At 42.0% G+C, this 20,482-nt stretch overlaps 1 protein-coding gene across 1 annotated transcript in view; it reads right to left on the bottom strand.

The window, feature by feature from the left end:
* The window catches only part of CFAP221 (cilia and flagella associated protein 221), a 663,664-nt gene that overhangs the window by 395,516 nt on the left and 247,666 nt on the right, over window positions 1-20,482 (bottom strand). The window contains exons 9-11 of the mRNA XM_086957336.1: window positions 17,115-17,247; window positions 16,902-17,013; window positions 2,463-2,571 (exon numbers count right to left, since the gene is read on the bottom strand). Coding sequence (XP_086813462.1) covers window positions 2,463-2,571; window positions 16,902-17,013; window positions 17,115-17,247 — 354 coding nt within the window. The remainder of the gene's footprint in view (window positions 1-2,462; window positions 2,572-16,901; window positions 17,014-17,114; window positions 17,248-20,482) is intronic.

Raw genomic sequence — 20,482 nt, forward strand, 5'->3', positions numbered from 1 at the left:
GACCATTATTAATCTGCTCACTTTCAAATATTTTGACACGAAAAAAACGCCTTTTTCTCGGATTTCCTGTATTAGCTTTCGACAATTTCGTTCTGTACCTTTTAACACGCATTTGTTGTGACTGTTCCCGACTTTCCTTCCAATAGCTGCTTTCCATGAAATTCCTCTGTGGACATGTTTTAGACCTCACATGCATCTCTCTGTAAGGATCAATATTTTTATTCTCGTCATTTGTGAACACGGTAGGTATTGTTTCACAGATTCAGAGTGAAAAACTTGTATTGTGAAATATTTAATTTCTCTCTGAAATAAAAGTAGAAGACGTATTCACATTTCCAGTCAAAACATCTGCGTTTGTTATTATCTTCACTCTTTCATCCTAGTGGAGTGGGAGTTCTGAAAGGAAGACATGCCAAAGAAAACATTCTGCTGTTTTGTCATCTACTACATCATGGTGACGGAATCCAGGTATAAGCAGCGTTGGCGGCCCACAACGTGTAAAACACATTGATAAACCATTGTGGAGATTTACGGGAAAACATTAGTTTTTATCATTGATACTGTTGATGCTTATGCTGCTAACAGCACCGGGGATTTTTTTCCTGGCAATCTATGTCAAAAAATGTATCAGTTAAGCGGGATATGAAGGTATTAATTCTGTGGAACCTCAAGACACCGTGTCCATTAAATGGGACTTAATTGAAATGCATCTTCTTTAGAAAAACATTTTAGGAGCATTTTAGCATTTTCTTAGTTTACTATGTAATTTTTGTGACGATTTCTCAGTTAATGTAGTGTGCTGGTATTTCCTCTGATGCCATTTGACAAGCCGATTATTTTTCAGGCCTGCGAAATCAAACAAGCATTGGTAACGCCAATAGGTCTAGCTGTATAGTGGAGTTTAGTGGTTTGGATAGGAGTGAAGAGTAGTGTTATGAAAATGGTTAAAATGTTGTGAAGTGTTGTGGAGGGAGTGTAGTGTTTTTATGATAAGCTAGTATTTTCTGTGTATCTAGAAGGCATATAGGCATGGAGGCAAGTATTATGCTAAGCCTATTGTTATCCTTCTTATAGCAGCAATACACAACATATGATAAACTTAATTTCTCAGGATCTCTAGGAAATAAACTACACATCACAACATTAAACCACCAACCCAGTTCATGTATGCAACACCAAGGCACTCCACACCAGCCCAACATTTGTATTTATATAAAAGTTAGCAATATTTAAATTTACAATCAAAATGCCATTATAACAGGAAGTGTTTGGCAATTTAGAACCTTAAACATGCTGTACGAATTTAGGCAACTTTCCGATAAAAATAGTTTGGCCATTCTGGCAGATTTTGTGAAGTTTCAGAACAGTGCCAAACCTTAAATGAGGTTAAGGTCCAGCTCAAACAAAATTCGCCACATAAGTTTCATGGGAAGCTGAAGCCAGAAAATACAGTGATGGGTGTGGTTTTGGAATTATAAAATGCATGGTCACCAGTTTTGAGAAATTCTGTAACAATAATGTATCTACTGAGCATGTGTGGAATAAAGAGATTATTGTAGCTTATCCTAAATTCTAAGATCTGTGCATCCAGAAAAAAATATTTAACATCCTGAGCTACTGGTTTAGAGCACTTGAACTCCACCACCATAGATTTGTTAACATTTTCAAATCCTCTTTGATCTCAAATGCTATATTTGGCACAGTCGTGACAGGATTTGGCACAAGGATAAGCAAACCCATGCTTGCGCCACCTCTTTGCATCATCAGTATATTGGATGGCACACACTGTTAATGGTAGTAGGATATGTGCTGTGTGTACACACATGCATTTAACATAATAATTGCCAAAAATGTGTCAATGGCCTTAAATGCATGAGTGGTACATATTATTCCTATTTTCAGGTAAATAGTTTCTATCACACACTTGTACTTTGCTGTGTTATGTACACAATACCCATTCAACAAACAAAGGTAGGAGGTAATAACTAGTTACTCCTCCTAATCCCCATTCCTTGCCCTTCCTCCATTCTATCTCAAAAGAATGACTTATGCATGGGTTGTGCATTGGGAGGCTATACACATCTGAGAACCTTACACTATGGAGGCCGAGAGGAATACTAATATGGTTCCAACTTCCATGTTCATGTGTGATGGAGAAAAAAGACGACCACCGCCTTTTGAGGAATTCCATTCCAAGTAACATAAAAAGAGATATCAATGTGTCCTTTCAAGAAACTGGAAGAAGCACATTTTTCAAGAAATGGTCTTGACTTACTGCAAAGGACTATTAACTAGATCACCAGGTAAAAGTTGTGATACATAAGAAAATATGTAGTGAAAATGTATGCGGGGATACATGGGCCTACATCTAAACTGATAAGTGGTTTAATTTACATGTTTCTTAAGAAAAGAGAAAATATACATTAATACAAAAACAGTTATTGGACTACTTTGTTCCTTACCATTTCAACTTGTTTGCTTCTTCTTTTTTGACATTTTGGTGGACCATTTGTTCAAATGCAGCTTCTTTCATTTGTCTTGCTCTCGGCCCTTCACTTGATTGTATCAGCCCTGCATAAGGGAATTAAAGATTCGTTCAGAATAATTTGTGAAACAAAATTGCAACTAGTCAAATTGCTTGAGTGAAATCAAATTGCTTGAGTGAAATCGTTTTTTTACACTATTTCGCAAATGTTCAGCATGCTAAAACATATGTGTTACATCACACTGCCTATGCATACTTATTGGTATTAGGAAGATGTCCAGCACTGCTTCTCATAAACAGGGCATACAAGGCCAATTAATTTGGCTTCATTTGCAGCCTTGTACAGCCAGTTTCAACTAGATACAGCACCATGGCTGATTTAGCCGTTGTGTGATATAGTAAAACCTGTCAGGCCCAGCTACAGCTGTTCATGACTATGGTTCTTACATGCTGGCTGGCATTTGCCAGAGTTAGGGAGTGGTAGGATTGAGAATAAGGATGAAACATTTGTCACATGGAGCTCATCGTAATAAAAAGCACTGACAAAGTCAATTTCAATTTCAAAAGCTTTTATTCGATTTGTAAACAAATCATACAAGCAAAACATAAGATCAATTCATTGCATTAAAAGATTGTTATAAAATACGAAATTTATACAGGGGAATCCAAGATATTTCATAAGGGAATAGGACGCATACTGACATGCGTTTAAACATTGGATCACAATTAAAAACATAAAGGTGACCAAAAGGTACAGAAGTTAAAATCGTACAGACAGGAATAAATATATTTGTCACAAAATGCTTATCCTGGCAGCTGTACGTTGAATAACAAGCCCCTGCCTAAGTCATGGGATATGTACATTTTTTAGTTTAAGATGTAAGTACAGACAGGAAAGTATAGGAATATAACAACACTAAACATTTCCTGGCAGCTGTACCATGAAGATATAAAAGATCAAAAGAAAGAAACATGTACAGACAGGATTGAGGATAAGTTATCACTGCTAAAAGATGCTCGCCCTGGCAGCTGTACATTTTATGAAGGTACAGACAGGAATATAGAAATCATAGCAATACAATACTTTTCCTGGCAGCTGTACATTTCAAAATGAAAGTGGCAACAAAAAAGCAAATGTCCACATTTTCTAAAGCTGATAGTAACACAAGGGCATTCTTAAAAGACCGTATATTATATTTAATAAATATAGGTTTTAAATACCTTAATCTTAAAAAGTGATAAAATTTGCAAAAAAGTAAGAAATGGCAGCAACTCTGGAAATCAGAGCTTGACAATGCCAGGTTGAAAATGACTCGCTCCACCAGCAGCGTTTTTCGATTTGCTTCCAAGCTTGGTTCAAGAAGCATTCGAGACATGATTAATATTTATAATATTCGCTGTGTTCCCTCGGCATTGTATGGGGCAGGGGTGTGGGGCCACATAGATGGCACCTCTCTCCAAAAAGAGGATAACAAGTTCCTAAGAAGAGTGCTATGTGTCCCCCACTCCGCTTCCATTCAATTAACTCACAACGAGGTTGGGGTCGAGTTTATCTCGGACTTAGCAGCCGTTCGTCCACTCTTATTGTGGCGTTCTATTTGGGCTAAGCCAGAAACTCGATTCACTCAAGAAATTATTCTTGATTGTATAGGCCTGGACTTTTCCTTACGTATTCTTTGGCTGAAATACATCCGTTTTTGGTTTAAAACTTTGTTTGATATCGATGTTCTTCTCGACCCCGAACTTGCGGTAGAAATACCCAAAAAAGAGATCAAACAAACTTTTCTAATGTATAAAAAGAAAGGGCGTGATGAGGCATATGGTAAGCTAGCTACTGTGAAGTTCTATAGAGAACTTAACTTACCATCGGGGTTCCAAGCCTATCTCCTATATGTCTGCCGCCCATCTCATCAATATGTTTTAACCCGCGTCAGGTTGGGTATTGTACACCATCTAGTTGCGTTCCCAGTACAGAAACAGAAATCTGAAACCCCCTGCCCTTGTGACAACGTTTCACGCCAGAGTTGCTGCCATTTCTTACTTTTTTGCAAATTTTATCACTTTTTAAGATTAAGGTATTTAAAACCTATATTTATTAAATATAATATACGGTCTTTTAAGAATGCCCTTGTGTTACTATCAGCTTTAGAAAATGTGGACATTTGCTTTTTTGTTGCCACTTTCATTTTGAAATGTACAGCTGCAAGGAAAAGTATTGTATTGCTATGATTTCTGACAAAGTCAATCAGCCTAGAATGAGCTGTCAGCCTTTTAACTTTTCCAGTGCTTACCTTGTTTGCCATGGTGTCATGAAGGGTACCAGGAACAGATAGGAATCTTGATAAAAATGATTAATTAATTGCTAGAAAGCAGAACAGCACATGCCCTAGCAATCGCTCCAATCCCTGCCAGCAATTGACTCGAACTCAGAGAGTTACCTGAAATCAACATCCCAACATAACAGAAGGCACAAAGATGCCCCACAAAACAGTAAATATCACTGCATAATACATAAAAACATAATCATACAAATATCTGGGAACACCAGACTGTCTCTTGGGTCTGTCCGACTTCACACCAGTATTAGAAGACGCTGCAAGTAAAGACGTGAGATGCTTGTATCTGGTCCAGGGAGGACCTGGCCAGACAGTGCGGGCAGGACTGTTCCCACGAGAAGCAGGGTTAAGACTGCATATGCATATGACTGGGTCTAAACTAGGGTGGTGTGAGGAGCAAATAAATCAATGAATTAAACCCAGATTTGTGGCTGGGGGTGAATTTTTTATTTATTCAGCATTTCATCCATCATCTCTTCTTTTCGCTTTGTTTGCCCTAAGTGGGAAGGATATGCCCAGATGTTGGGTCCTTTGCTCACTGTGCCATTGCATTTTAGCTAGTCTGGCTGATGACGGGTGAAACCCCGAATCAGGTCCCAAGATGCTCGTTTCCAGTCCAGGATGGACCTGGCCTGGCAGTTCGGGCTGGACTGTTCCCCTGGGGAGGCGGGTCTACTCCTATTTTCATATGACTGAGTCTTAACTAGGGTGGTGTGGTGAGGAAAAAAATGATAGATAAAACCCAGATCTGTGACTGGGTTGAGTGTTTGATTTGTGTAGCATTACATCCATCATCTGTTCTTTTTGCTTTTGTCGCCCTTACCCGGTAAGAGTATGCCCAGACATGTGTCCTGTGCTCACTGTATGACTGGATTCAAGCTAGTCTGGCTAATGAGGGGTGATACCCCTCCGGTCCCAGGATGCTCATTTCCAATCGGGGAGGACCTGGCCTGGCAGTTTGTGCTGGACTGTTCCCATGGGGAGCGGGTTCTAGACTGATTTGCTTATGATTGGGTCCAAACTAGGGTGGCATGGTGAGCAAAAAAAGATGGAATAAACCCATATCTGTGAGGGGTGAGTGTTTGATTTGTGTAGCATTACATCAATCATCTGTTCGTTTTGCTTTTGTTGCCCTTACCAGGTAAGGGTATGCCCAGACGTGTGTCCTGTGCTCACTGTATGACTGGATTCAAGCTAGTCTGGCTAATGAGGGGTGATACCCCTCCGGTCCCAGGATGCTCATTTCCAATCCGGGCAGGACCTGGCCTGGCAGTTTGTGCTGGACTGTTCCCATGGGGAGCAGGATCTAGACTGATTTGCATATGATTGGGTCCAAACTAGGGTGGCATGGTGAGCAAAAAAAGATGAATTAAACCCATATCTGTGACTGGGGGTGAATGTTTGCTTTGTTCAGCACTCTATCCATCTTCTGTTTTTTCTGCAGGTAAAGACGTAGCTGCTGGTAACCTAGATTATTCCTCCACAATGGAGTAAAAAAAAAAATCAGTAGAGGAATCACCCTCTTCACTTGGTCCAGGAACCACATTAGACGGCACAGAAGGCATTACCACCCCACTGCAACTTCCCATGTCCCTCCAAACCTCACAGCTGAAACCTCCAAATACATCACCAAACCACCAGTCCTTCTTCATTCCAGTTTTGCCAGTTTTGTTGGGTGAAAATGCCTCACTACGCATCGTAATCAAAGCAGTACTTCTCTGGCTCCACCATTTACCATTCTCCAACAAAATAGCCTGCCTGGAATCACTCACAACTCTTGTAGAAGGATAAAACTTTGATTTATTCATGTCCGCACCAACAGGCCTTCTGATGCTCACCAAATTTCCCACTTTAAAACAAACATCCTTCACTCTCTTAAATTAATAATATCTTGACTTACTTTTGGCTTGTGCCAACTACACCTTGATCTGAATATCTTGCGGATATAGAACTTTAGAATACACCCATGTACTGTCCAACACCCATCTCAGACATAACTCATTAAATGAGCGTGTTCTTCACAATAAAATATAAATAAATAAAATAAGACAAATGGATCTACACACGATGTGGAGTGGGGAGTATTATGAAAAATCCAAAATCTTTCACCAAACAGCTTCTCATTTAATAACCGTACCACAGTTTTATTATTGATTACCAATAAGAACTTCCTTCACCACAATATTTTGTAAAGTGCTGGCTTCCCAAACACATGCCTTTCGCTCGATAGTGCTGTAATTTCTTTATGACCATGAGAGAAATATTGATGGAAAAACACAATTGTTTTCTCACTTCCTCAAACAAACTGACTCAGGACTGCTCCTAAACCCACCCAACTGCCATCAACAGCAACAATGGAAACAACATAATCACAAAAAGGATGAAGAGCTGGGGCTCTGATAATTAAAATGTACAGATAATCAAAAGAAGATTTCATCTTCCTACTTAAATTTAAATCCACTTTCCAACAGTTATCTCAACTGTGCTGTATGTACTGTAAAGCTGTCAACAAAACAGGAGTAATACTCACACAAACCAAAAAGAATCTCAGCTGATCTTTCTCATTTGGGGATTTGCAATCTTTTATAGCCTCAACCAAACTCAGTTTAGGTTTATGTATTTCTCCTGAGATGCTACAACCAAGATATTCAACCTTTTTCACAAGAAAGTGACATTTGCTTTTCTTGATAGTAAAACCTTTGTCTTGTAAAATGCTGAATACCTTTCCAAAACTAGAAATTGGCCAGGTCTTGTAAAATGTTCAATACCTTTCCAAAACAAGTAAATGGCCAGCTCGGACTCTGTAAATATGAGGATGTCGTCTTGGTAAGCTAACACACTTGTCATATTCCCAAACAAATTGTACATTCGTTTTTGTAAAACTGATGCCTCTGTGGTCAGTCCAAATGTCATATGAAGAAACCTGAATGCACCAAATGGGGTGTTGAAAGAAGTGAGAGACCTAGAATCCTCACAGAGCTCAACTTGGTGGCATGCAGATCATACATCTAGCACTGAGAACTCTTTTGCTTCATCTACCCAAGATAACATTTCTTGGCTCTTCATAAGAGGGAAACAGTCAACCAAAATGTTCTTGTTGAAGGATCTGAGATATACACATAATCTCAAATCCCCAGTTCTTCTCTTTTCCACCGTTATAAGGGATATCCACTGCAATGAGTCAATAGGCTCTAAGACACCATCTTTGCATAACATATGCAAATGCTCTCTAAACTTATTTCTGAGGTTCAACTGAACATTTCTAACCTTCCTGACAAGAGGAAAAGTCTGATCTTTAAACAGAATTCTATGTTCAAAGCCTTTTACTGAGCCTAGTCTATCTCCCCAAAACAATTTGACTTCACTTGAAAATAACCAACCTCTACAAAGGAAAAGGGACAAACTGTACCCGTTCTCAGCGCCATCCTGAACCCACTTTGATCCTTCCACCCTAAAATTTGTAATCTCTTATTAGCCACATGTAAAGATCTCTCTATCTTTATATACAATGTTTAATTGAAATAACCCAATATGTCAAATGAGAAAACACCAAATGCCACACTGCGAATGTCAGGAGGCAAGAGATGAACATGACTCTACTCCTTGAAATACAACTCATTGGTGACAAAAGTAACTAGTGACCCAGAAAACACAGTGACTTCAGTACATCATCAATATGTATGGTACATACCTGATCACTCGTTTGCCATTTCTTTTGGGGTTCACCATTTTTATAGCTAAAGCTACCCTACGTGCAGTTTCTACTAACTCATCTCCTAGATCAGAGGACATACCTTGTTCAGTAACTAATAACACCTTTTGCAAAGCTTTACATACTCTTGCAAAGTGATCCATTGTTTACTCTTTACACAAGGTTTACTAACAGCAAGACAACATTTGGCATTGGTAAAATAGGTCTTGGACCCACAACGAAATCACATGTGATTAACATTGATACTCCCTTTATCAATTTTCCTCTTCCTGTAAAGTGGTAAAGATTCAGGTTTAGATTTAGAGAACACAGTATTGACAGATTAACCTCAGTGGTGTGTTTGAATCATGATACATCTTTTGGTACCCCTGCAATTTCCAGAGTGTTAGAAAGACTAGGGTTTCTGCAGCATAGCATTTTTTCTTGAATTCTCCTGTCATAAGAGTTGATTAAAATTTGGTCCCGTGATTAATTATCAACATTTTTATCACAAGCACATATGGAAGCCAAAATCATGAATTCTGCCAAAAATCTGTCAGTTGGTTCATGCTCTTGTTGCCTACACTTAAAAAATCTGTGCCGTTCCACTATAATGCTAATTCACCCGAATCAGAAGGAGGAAGCATCAGAAGATGGCAAAAAATCCTTTCACCTTTCGCACCCAAAAAGTTATAAAGAATTGCTTGTTTTCTAATGCGATCAAATTAAACACCATCAATTGCAATGGCATAGCTTTCAAAAGTTTTAAACCATTGCTTCCACTTAATGTTTTGTATTCCAGGTTCAGGGAGAAAAGCAGTAGGTAAAATTGCATTGTGCCACAAGAATATGTATGCAAAAACTTGGGAACACAGCTGACAGCCTCCAAAGAACATTTGACCCCAACTGCTCATGGGCCAATTTACTCCAATAACTACTGAAGAGCCAAAACGCCATGCAATGAGCACAACGTTAAAGAAAAGCAGCTGTAGACTCCCAAAAACAAGGGAACACCACTGTTCCAGGAGATGTTTTCTCCAATATTCTTTGCTGGGACTACATCCAATCAGCATAGAGGAGTGATAGAGTCATCCCATGTGCAAAATAATGAGCCGTTACCTATTGGTCACAATGGTTTCTCAGAGGCTAGATCACAGTGAGATGCCTCCTCAAAATATTAAGATACAAGTTAAATCGGCTCCTGGGTATGTGCTGTGTGCCCAGCTGGCACGCTCTGTTGTTAGTTCAGTGCACACTAGGGTGTGTGCTTCTCCATGCCTCAGATTGTGACGAGACAGCACACTGTTCTTTTTGTATTAGGCTATGCGCACAATAGCTATAGTGCACAGTTATTTGTGCCTCATGCTGTGCTAACAGTGCTAAACTATGGTGCATACAGCAGAGCTGAGAAGAGCGTGCATGAATGAGGAAAAGCAGTCACGTAGGCCAAAGTTAAAAATTCAAAATTCAACTTTTTCATTTCATTTCATAAAACCTTATTCGGTTTTACAGTGTGAAAACCATAAAAGTCACAGTATATATACACATTCCATAAAATAATCTTTAAAAAAGTTTACAGTTCATAGCCATAAAACAAGAAAAGTTACGAATAAAATATGGCAGGTACGTTAAATATATTTTTGTGCTTAAAATAGAAAACACACAAGAGACATACCTTAAAACTATGAGTACCACCTCCCCATAAAATAACGAATATTCCAGGCAGGCCCTGATTCTCACCAAATATTTCAGATAGCCTACAATAAAGATTATACAGTCTGGTTTCAACAGCTGCAAATACAAAAGTGCTGGGCGAACCTGGTTTAAATTAACCCTCTTTTAAAGGGGGAGTAAAAAATGTCTCTGAGGTACATCATAGAATTTACAGAGGAACATGAAGTGTAGCAGGTTCCGTGGAGACAGGTTATCGCATAAACAGGGTGCTAAACCTGTCCTCTGCAACACCCTTTCGGAACGGCAATTAAAAGATGGAAAAAATCAATGCGACATCTGGACAGTAAAAACCACTCATAGGTGGTCAGTGTTCCCAAAATGTATGGCTCAGTCAGTGGATGGGTTTTTAGGGTTAGGAATTTATGGACGCTTGGTTTGCATAATTCCTGTTCATCTCTTTCTAGCTTCCTAATACAAATAAATGCTTTTTTGACTAGTTCCACACCCTTTTTTATTATAGTTGAGGGTTTTAAAAAGAGTTCCGGGCGGCCCAACTCTGTAAAGCGACCTGCAACATACTTCAACCATGGAATTCTGGACATGTGTTCCAGGGTCAACCAATCCGTTAGGATCTGCTGGGTAAGCTCTAGCTCCTTGTTTGGCCATCACTTAAACTAGAACACTAGGGGACGCAAGGCAAGGGTATCACATAAAAAAGGGGCCCCCAGTTCTTCATGAGCTATCAGGTTCGATAAGCCAGTTGGCATTCGCAGCAGGCACTTTAGAAAGTTATTCTCTGCCACCTGCAGCGCATCTTCTGTGGTATACCCGCCGACTTCACTACCATACATGCAGTTGACACACCCTTAGCCTGATGAATTTTCAGCATGGCTGCAATTGTGCGCTTGCCCATCTTAGCAGCAAAGCTGAAAATAGCAGCAGTTATTCGGATGAGCTCCCCCTTTTTCCTTAGAATAAGGGGCCCCAACTTCAGGCGATCATCCAACAGGACCCCCAATTATGAAAAAACTGGCGTTGTAGGGACCTTCCCAAAACCTACAGAAAAAGAATACTTGTTCGTGGGACGAGCCCCTACCTGCAAGACATAGGATTTTGCATTATTGATCGCTAAGTCACGGGACCCCATAACATTCAAAAATGCATCTAGTAGAGACTGGAGTCATTTAGCGGTTCTCGCTATCAGGACGCGTCATTCGCATATAGGAGGAAGGGGAGACCCGGCGACCCACATGCGGGAAATTGGCCCCCGTAGCTACCAGGGCTCCTTCAAGATCATTGATGTATAGGTTAAACAGGAAGGGGGAAAAATACAGCCCTGCCTCACCCCTCTTTCAATATTGAATTCCCTGGAAACCCGAAGATCTTGTGCATATCTAATGTTTGCCTTAGTATCCCTATTCAGATCCATTAGAAAATCCACGATAGGTGCCTCCACCCCCATGGCCCTCATGGACTGCCACAATTTGACACCGTTACACAGTCAAATGTGGAGGATAGGTCCATGAAGGCCATGTAGATCGTACTTGGGCGGGCCATCGTGTACTTGTTAAGGATCAGGTAAAGGTTTAAACATTGGGCCACTGTAGACCTCCCCGCACCAAAACCATATTGAGTGTCGGCGATGATATTATGCTCCTCTGCCCATGCAGATCATCTTTGCAGCAGTACCCCTCCCACCACCTTAGCTACAGAGTCAATGAGAGAAATAGGTCAGTAGCAGTGCGTACTGTTTCGGTCCCCCTTTTTTTTAACACTGGCACAATGGTAGAGATGGCCCAGGAGTTGGGGCTACCGTCCCTGGCCACTGCATTCAATACCGCCACCAGGATCGGGCCAAGAAGGATGGATCCGATTTGTAAAGGTCCGGCGGAATTCCGTCCAGGAGCCTTGTTACTGGTTAGGCCCACAATTCCCGCCTCTACCTTTGTCAACTCAAAGACCAGATAGTCAGTATTTGTTGCCCAGGGTAAATGGTCGTGATGACCCGTAGAACCCTTGAACATGGATTGAAAATGGGCCACCCATCCCTCTTCCGTGATGTGGGAGCCTAGGATTATGCCTGTATCTTCGGAGAAGAGGTGTCTGTTGATACTGCCCCAAAACCGTGTGCCATTCCCTAATGTGCTAGACTCTAGCAGCTCCCTCCATGCCTCTTCCTTCGGTGCTCTCTTACAGGTAGCTAGGGCCTGCTTGTATCCTGTACAACAAGGGGGGTTTCTCGGAACAACTTTCAGGGCCTCCTTTAACTTACGTGCTGCCTGGGAGCAAAAGGAATCAAACTATCTTGGGTTTGAGTTAAATACCTTACAGGCTGGAGCCCTCAAAACTTCCCTTGCTTTGCGTGAGATGGAGCTGAAAGCAATGAGACGATCCCTTGGTAACCTCTCTGGTTGGACACAGAGGGCAAGTTCAGCTACACATGAGTCTCTCACCTCCCTGTAGAAAGCATCTGGGTCGATCTGGGACCATTTAAGGCGGCGCCCACCGTCTATAGGTGTCGTGATTCCCAGTACCCTTCCCCTAGATTTGCTGGATAGAAGTACGCCACAGAGGTGTACACAAAGGGGACTGTGATCACTATAACCACTGTCCTTGATGGTAAACCTCTGACAAAGGGACTGAGAGGAGGAAGAAATTAAAATATGGTCTATAAAAGACCCAGTACCTCTCCCTTTGAAGGTGGGAGTCAGGGTTTTACAATTTGGGGCAGAGAGGGACATTAGTATGAGTAAGTCAAATTCATTGACTAGATTGTTTAATTCATCCCCCTGTGTTGAGTGCTCAAAGTGAAACCTCCTCATTCTGTGGCATTCCATGTCAGACATATTCGTGATTTTTGGGTTGCCACAGGGGTGAGTGTTGAAATCCCCCAGCACCATCAAGGGGTGTGAGCTGAGATCACATGACTTCCTTAGATATTGACTCAGCTATATGATGTTACCTTCCTCATTTTTACTATTTGGTGGGTTGTAAAAATGTATCAGGGTCATTGTGTTATTCCCCTTCTTGAGTGTGATGGCCAGTAGGCCCTGGCCAAAAAGAGGGCGGGTTTGTACCTGGCAGTCAACAGCCAGGGAGATATAAATAACCAAACCTCTTTTGGCTCTACCACTAGTTGACGGGGAGGTAGGAACAAAATAAGCTTTAAAACCCTCCAGAAACAAGTTGCAGTCCACTAACCAGGTCTCTTGAAGGCAAATTACTAGGAATTGCCTAACAAACTGTTGCCATAAGGGATCCTGGAAGTTATCTGCCAAGCCTGCTATTTTCCAGGATAGAACATTACAGTCCAAATCGAGGGGTGTCACCTCTGTTTGTGGGAACCATTTGCAATGTCTCTATCTCGGTTGCCAGGGTTAAGTGGGCCCACTGTTGGTGCATTGGCTCTACTGCAGTCTCATCAGAAGTATCCAGTCAATCGCATTCCTCCAACCCGATAGCATAGAGAATCTGTTGGCTAATGCTAGGGTGGGAGGTGTGACAGGAGCAAAGTGAGGCCCCCATGGATAACCTGTACTGTGCGGTGGTTGTGGGAACCCATGGTTGTTGCCTACAGAATTTTTATAAGGCCGTCTGGCTTGTGAGAGTTCCCTGTCCTTGTTCCCCGTTATATACCCATGAGATTCAGCTCTATAAAAGAAACTCAGTGGAAGTGCCTGTATCATGGACCCATGAAATGACTGAGCAGTACGAATATCACCTGACAGGATTCTTTCTGCTACAGAGGCCCTGTTGAAGTTTACTATAACACAGTCACCCCCTCCCAACTTTTTAGAGCTGCCTATCCATTCCACTCAACGTACCATGATGATACTATGTTCCACACCAGGACCCACGGAGAATTAGTTGTTAACCAGTGAAGTACCTTGTTCTTTAGCGTATTATAATCCTCGTTTATACCTGGAGGAAGAGGCGGGACGTTCCCCAAGATCACTACATAAGGTGTGGATTCTGGGGGAAGATGAGTAGTAGTAGGGCACTTGCAAACCTCTCCTGGCAGTGCCACGGGGCCCTCCGGCAGGCCTGCGATAGTTTGGGGGTCCCGCCTGTATGGAGGAACTACCAGTGGCCTACTAAGAGTCTGACCACCCCTTTGGCCGTCTATCTCCCTTTGAGCTGACTGCGACACATGTCGCTGTGCATACTGCTGATCTTCATGTGATTTGGTAGGGTTTTTAAGTATATAAGTTTGGCTGCTGATTCGGATTCAAGGATCTCACTTGTAACCCCGCGATTTATACGAATATCAGTTTGGGCCACCGCTGCAAGACGTTTCTCAATTGCTGTCAGCCTCTCCAAAATAGGACTCAGTTTGGTATCCAACAAGGTAATCATTATGTCTTGAAAGGCCTTGGTAACCGTTGTGTCTAAATTTGTGGCTACCGTTTTGGGCACCAAAGGTTTTTGGGAAGGCTTAATGGCCGGGGTCAGTTTTGATCTTTTTTGCTTTACCCCCAGTGGTTTGAAGTTTCCGTTTTGTGCTCCCCTGGGTATTAAACCTCCTCTGGGCAGTAGGTTAACTAGGCTGGAAGAGGAATTGGGTGGTCATAGGATTCAGTGTGTTAGTATACTGTCCTTCCCTTCAGGTGGAACAATACTTCCTCTTCTTTCAATTATGACAACTGGGAAGAGAGATCTGTGTGGGGTTGGAGAAGGTACTGGAGAGGGAGCTCCATTCACAGGTGGTAACTCTTCAATGATTAAAGGGACTGCCGGCGACCCCTGGAAGCTGTCGGAACAGGCGGATGGAGATTCAACCAGGGGCACACTGGATCTAAGTGTAGGTGGGTGCAGACAGTTAGAGGGTGACCTAGAAAGACACCTATTCACAAGTTCAATCGCTTTGTCAACAACGGCAGCTGCTCTCTGCAGGAAGAAGTCCATTGTGGTAACAGTGGAAGTTGAAGTAACCGCTGATTTAACCCCAGACGTCCCCGTCTGAACCTTTCGCCTTCCCATATCTTTAAGTGGCTCCGATGATACCATGACTAAGTTAAAACATATACAAGCATAAATGGATGGATAAAATGAAAGTAAACGGCGTGTTTACAGATACAATAAAAGCAGAGAGATGCCTCTTACTCATGTTATGTTGTGGTATAAGTCCAGCACTTAGTCCAGGGAAACTTCCTCCCTATCAAGGGATTTAAATATCATTGCCTGTATTAAGCGTTCGAGCAGTGTCTGTATGGTAGGTGTTACCTCCTTTCACAGGTACAGGGACTTGATGGCCAGATGTCCAGAGATCGAGTACAAATCGGCCAACAACTTGAAAGAAAGCAGCCAAGAGGGATGGCCCGACTCGGCCTCTGCCGGTCTCAGACGGGCCCGCCCTTGGTACGGGCTTTGTCCGGGCTACGTCTTGTGCCGCGGGGTACAGGCAGCGCTATAAGCGCGATGGGTGACGCCTCCCCCTCACTCGCGGCACCTGTGGTGGCACTAAGAATGCTGGAACTGGTGGTCCCGGTGAGGCTCGCTACCAGGAGCCCTCAGAGTGGGAGAAATCAGGCAACAGATTACCCTGGGACTCCCGTCCCACCAGGGTTAGTGGAGGCAAGGTCTGTGGAAGTGTTGGTCTTCTGTTGGCAGCGGACAGCGCACCAGCAAGCCCAGAAGGAAACACAAAGTTCAACTTGCATTAAAACCAAAGTCACAGGTGTGATCAAAAGCAAAGGCAGAAAGGTAGGCTGACTGACTGCTTCTGGCCGAGTCGCTGTCAAAGAAGGTTCTGTTCCAGACGGCAGATTTGCTTCATCCTTGTCACCAAATCGTGTTGTGACGGTTGGGAGGAACAGGCAGGAAGGTTGTTTAAAAGTATTTATTTGTTTATTGCTAGAATGTAGAACAGTAGTGGGCGTGATCCCAGCCAGCAACTGACTTGAACTCTGAGCGTCATCAGGAAACGCTTAAATCAGCATTCAAACATCACAGACAGAACAAAGGTGTCATAAAACACAGTAAATATCACCATATAACACGTTTTTTTAAAAAAAAAAAAACATTGTTGGGGGAGCTGCCAGGTTCTTACTAACATAGAAATAAACTTGAAAAACTTGAAAAAACAAAAAATATTGTTTTGTCTCAAAAAGCACACATTGCCATTGTAGTACCTGGCCCTGTGCAGCAATGCTCCTTGCAAAAGAGAAGGATGATGCCTGTGAGATCAGTCTATGGCTGAAGTGGGCTGACCCTTTGCTCTATGCCTTATGCTGTAGTGGGCGAAGAAAAATGTGAATGGTACAAATACAGACTAATGGAGGAAGAACGCTGGCTGGAAGCTTCTATCATCATATTATACACATATTGGTACTAAAATCTAAAGGTGTTGGCGAACACAGGGCCTAAAAAAAATAATTTGGAATACGAATATTTGGAAATATTAAAACATTAAGAAATCACTTGGAACATAAAGAACTTTGAGGAGTGTCCTCCTAGGTTTCAACTATTCTTCATAATATCTCATTACTTACAGGGTATAAAGACAAGTCTCCCCCAAATGAAACAATTAACAGCGGTTTAGGTTTCGAGAGACCTTCCATAACCACAGCCTACACATTTCGGTTATTCTGATCCATGATGTTTGGTATGAGGTACAAGTGTTTGGTTTTAAACTAATCTGAAATCAAAGTAAATAAACATAGATGACGCCTGCTAATATTTGTTCTATCAGATGAAGGCTCTTCTGTCACATTACCTTCTCTCAGATCTTTAGCCTTCATCTTTCCAGGTTGTTGATTTAAAACAGTAGCCACAGCATAAGGAGTTGACAAATTTGCTGGGAATATCAGGTTTTGGTACTCTATCTCCTGTTGGTAAAAACCGAAAGATGTACTTACAGATATGCCATGGGGCTGGCCGCAGCATAGGATGTACCACTAAACAATTATTTGAAGGTAGATGTGCATACCTTTACTTTTTGATGAGCAGTTTGCTGCAAGAGCTGCAAATGTCTTTTTTTGCGAGATACATTCAGCACTGATTTTTCTGAAACACTCCTTGTCTTGCTTGGACGCATGCGTTCCTTCGCAAAATCCTCTTTTCTGTGAGATATATAAAACACTATTACACATAATAATATTAAGGACAGCTGTGTTTCTTCAGTTTATATTAGAACCGAAGTCATTGAATAAATATACAATTTTTAAGAACGTTATGGGGCATCATTTAATGATGGGTGCTTAAAAGGAGAAGATGGAGGCCAGGAGGATTTTGACATGCGCCACGTTTGCTGTTGGGAACTGTGCAGACCCTAAAAAAACAAGCACTGTCAAAACCAATAGGTCAGGCGTTGGCTGTCAGTCTTTTGGCTTTGTCAGTGAGTTTTTGGCATGGTTTGCTAAAACGTAATTGCTAGAGAAGCTTCTGAGCACACACAAATATACATTTTTTTTGCCCGTAGCAAAAATATATGGCACACAGTCATAGCAGTCTTTGACACTGAAATGAACTACTTTGTGTATGGGTGTGCTCCTTGTGAAAGAGCAGAATGCTGTCGCTTACAGTTATGTTAAGAAAAATAATGCCCCGAACTTTGAACCATGTGCCATGTGCCATGAGCCATGTGACAAATAGTTCTGACTGAGCGAGTAAGGCAAGAGAACCTCACTGTAGTTTGACAGATTACTGCCTCTGGAGGAATTCAGAAATTCTTGGTATCTTTCCTTCCAATTCTCTATCCTTCATTCAGTTTTTTGTCCCTCCTTCTCTCTATCCTTTCTGTATTTTTTCCATCCATTTATCATTCTGTTCCCATTCATGTATACTTTTGCTTTTTCAATCGATCCATCCTCCCTTCCCTCCATATTTCTTTCTTTGTATCCAACCTTTCTTCTTTCCATCCTTCTTTTTGTTAGACTTTCAATCCCTTTTCATTCATCATCCGTCCTTCCTTCTTGCCATTATTCCATCTATTTCTCCATCCTACCTTCTCTCTATGCAGCCTTCCATCTTACCTTCCTTCTTTCCTTCCATTAATCACTCTATACTTTATGTCCATCTATTCATCCTTGTCTCGATCGATTCAGGAACTATACACCTTTCAATTCATCCCTGCATCCCTCTATCAACTCTCCATCTTTCTCTACATCCATCCATCCATCCATACCCCTCTCCATCCAATGCTGCATTAATGCATTCATCCAACCTCTTTTCATCCTTCCCTCCCTCTCCATTCTCTACAGCCCTTCCTCAAATTTTTCCCCTGCTAGCGGCCGTATACATAATAACAGTTTCTTGCAGACCAGAGTCTCCAATCAAAGTCAAAGGAGTAATAGACAATAACTCAAAAGTTTCAGAGCTAATTTAGGAATCATATCATGAAACACATTCAGCCAGCCCTTGAGTTTGGGCGAAAACACTTTCATGAGGATTTTTAGGCTACATATTGGGCTCCATTATTAGATGGGCAGATATCCTCATGGTATTCCTATGCCATCCCATGGCGTTCAAGACATCAGAGGCATTGGTAACTCTGAAGCAGAAATACTCCTCATTAGGGGATATGGGTGAATAACATAGGAGGAATGGTGTTTTCATACTGATTACTGCATAATTTATAACAGCTGGAGATTTTTGCTGCAACAGCTGGGATCTTAAGATGAAATGGCCCAGATTTAAGGTGTACCTGCATATTTTATGATCCCTTTGGGTAATGGAAACTCTAGCTACTGGCCCCAGAGGGTTACTCGCCAACCTGCGATGAGGGCCTTGGTGGTCAAAGCAAAACTACAAAACCTCTTGTTGAATGTGTCATGCATGGCTTTAACGAGATGTAATCTAGTCCGTATTCTGACATGCTGATAGTTTGTCCCGGATATCGAGATTCAGGACGTCTGCTTTAGCAGTTCCACACTCTGTAGTATCAGCACATATGGAGAAGTGTGGCTCAATGGTTAGAGCGGCAGACCCTGATGCAGAGGTCTGGCCCGGGACCAGGGTTCAATTCCCGCCTCGGCGGGTCTTGGTCTCAATTTCCTCTGACCTGATAATTCATGCCTCAGTGCCTATTCTAATCATGGATCCCACTCTGCAAATCTGGGCAATAGCTTGCTTAATCTCCACAACGGCCCCAACAGCGCTGGGATGCCTAGCTTCACCTTGGGGGTGCCCAGGAGTGGACATTTAACAGGGAAAAGCCACAGCGGTATGCGTACAGCGCCAACTCCGATTGGGGTATAAGTGCGCTTTATAAGTTCAAATTCATTTCATTTCATTTCATAGGGCATCAGTCTTTTAAAGATGCAGGAATACTGTGAAATCATGAGACAGCCTTCATATATAGGGAAGAAGATTGTGGATTCCTTCCCATTTGCGACTCCATTACCACCCTCATGAAGAGGGCGGTAAATTGCGAGTGTATTGTCGCAAAACATTCATACATGGCTAGAGACTCGCTTTCAGGAAGGGAACACCCCTTCCTAATAGCGAGTTGCAAAATTGCGAGTCGCAATTTTTTGTGAGTCGCAAAATAGTGTTTGTACATGGCCATTACATGGCCATGAAGGTTTTTGCGTGCACAAACGGGTAAGGTTCGCAAAAACTGGTCGTACATCTGGCCCTAAATGCCTTATAGTTATATCTGCATACATTGCTCATGAATAAATGTTAGGAATTGCACTTTTTAAATGGACTCTAAAAATGTAGAATTGGTTCACAGGAAGAGCCTTTTCCCAAAAACTTCCTGAGGTGGCCAGACCCACTAGCTACAAGTCTTTTGTACGATATGGCGTTGGTCTGTTTTCTTTTTTTTTTTTTGTCTGGCCCTGCCTATTACTTCCAGTCTACAGCTATTATACAGCTATAACTGTGGTCACTAAGGATTCAGCTAGGCCCCAGCGTCCCCATGGCTGCTTACCATTAGCAATGGCTACAACAGGATGATGGAATGTTTGAATTCATCTCAACCACTGGCAATCATCTAGGGCGCATTCCAGTCCATCATTTTTCACCTACTGTGCCACTCTAAACAAAGATCCACTTTATGCAAATCAGTAACGACCCTTACACCGCATGGGAACAGTTTGTTGTGAATTGCTAGGGGGGGGGGGGGGGCTTCCTATTGAAGAGACCACTAGCAACCCCAGACCACTTTTAACTTATTTTAAACCAGCTTGAGTTCTATGTCACAGTGAACACGGGAACCACGTCTTGTCATATCCATGGCACTTAGTGCATCAACTGCAACAACAGGGTGATGGATGGAATTCTTGAAATAATTGCAGCCACAGGCAATCGCTTAGAGCTGCATTACAGTTCACCATTTTTCACACACCATGC

The sequence above is a fragment of the Lissotriton vulgaris genome, chromosome 2_1 (assembly GCF_964263255.1).
Source record: "Lissotriton vulgaris chromosome 2_1, aLisVul1.2, whole genome shotgun sequence".
Taxonomy (NCBI): Eukaryota; Metazoa; Chordata; class Amphibia; order Caudata; family Salamandridae; genus Lissotriton; species Lissotriton vulgaris.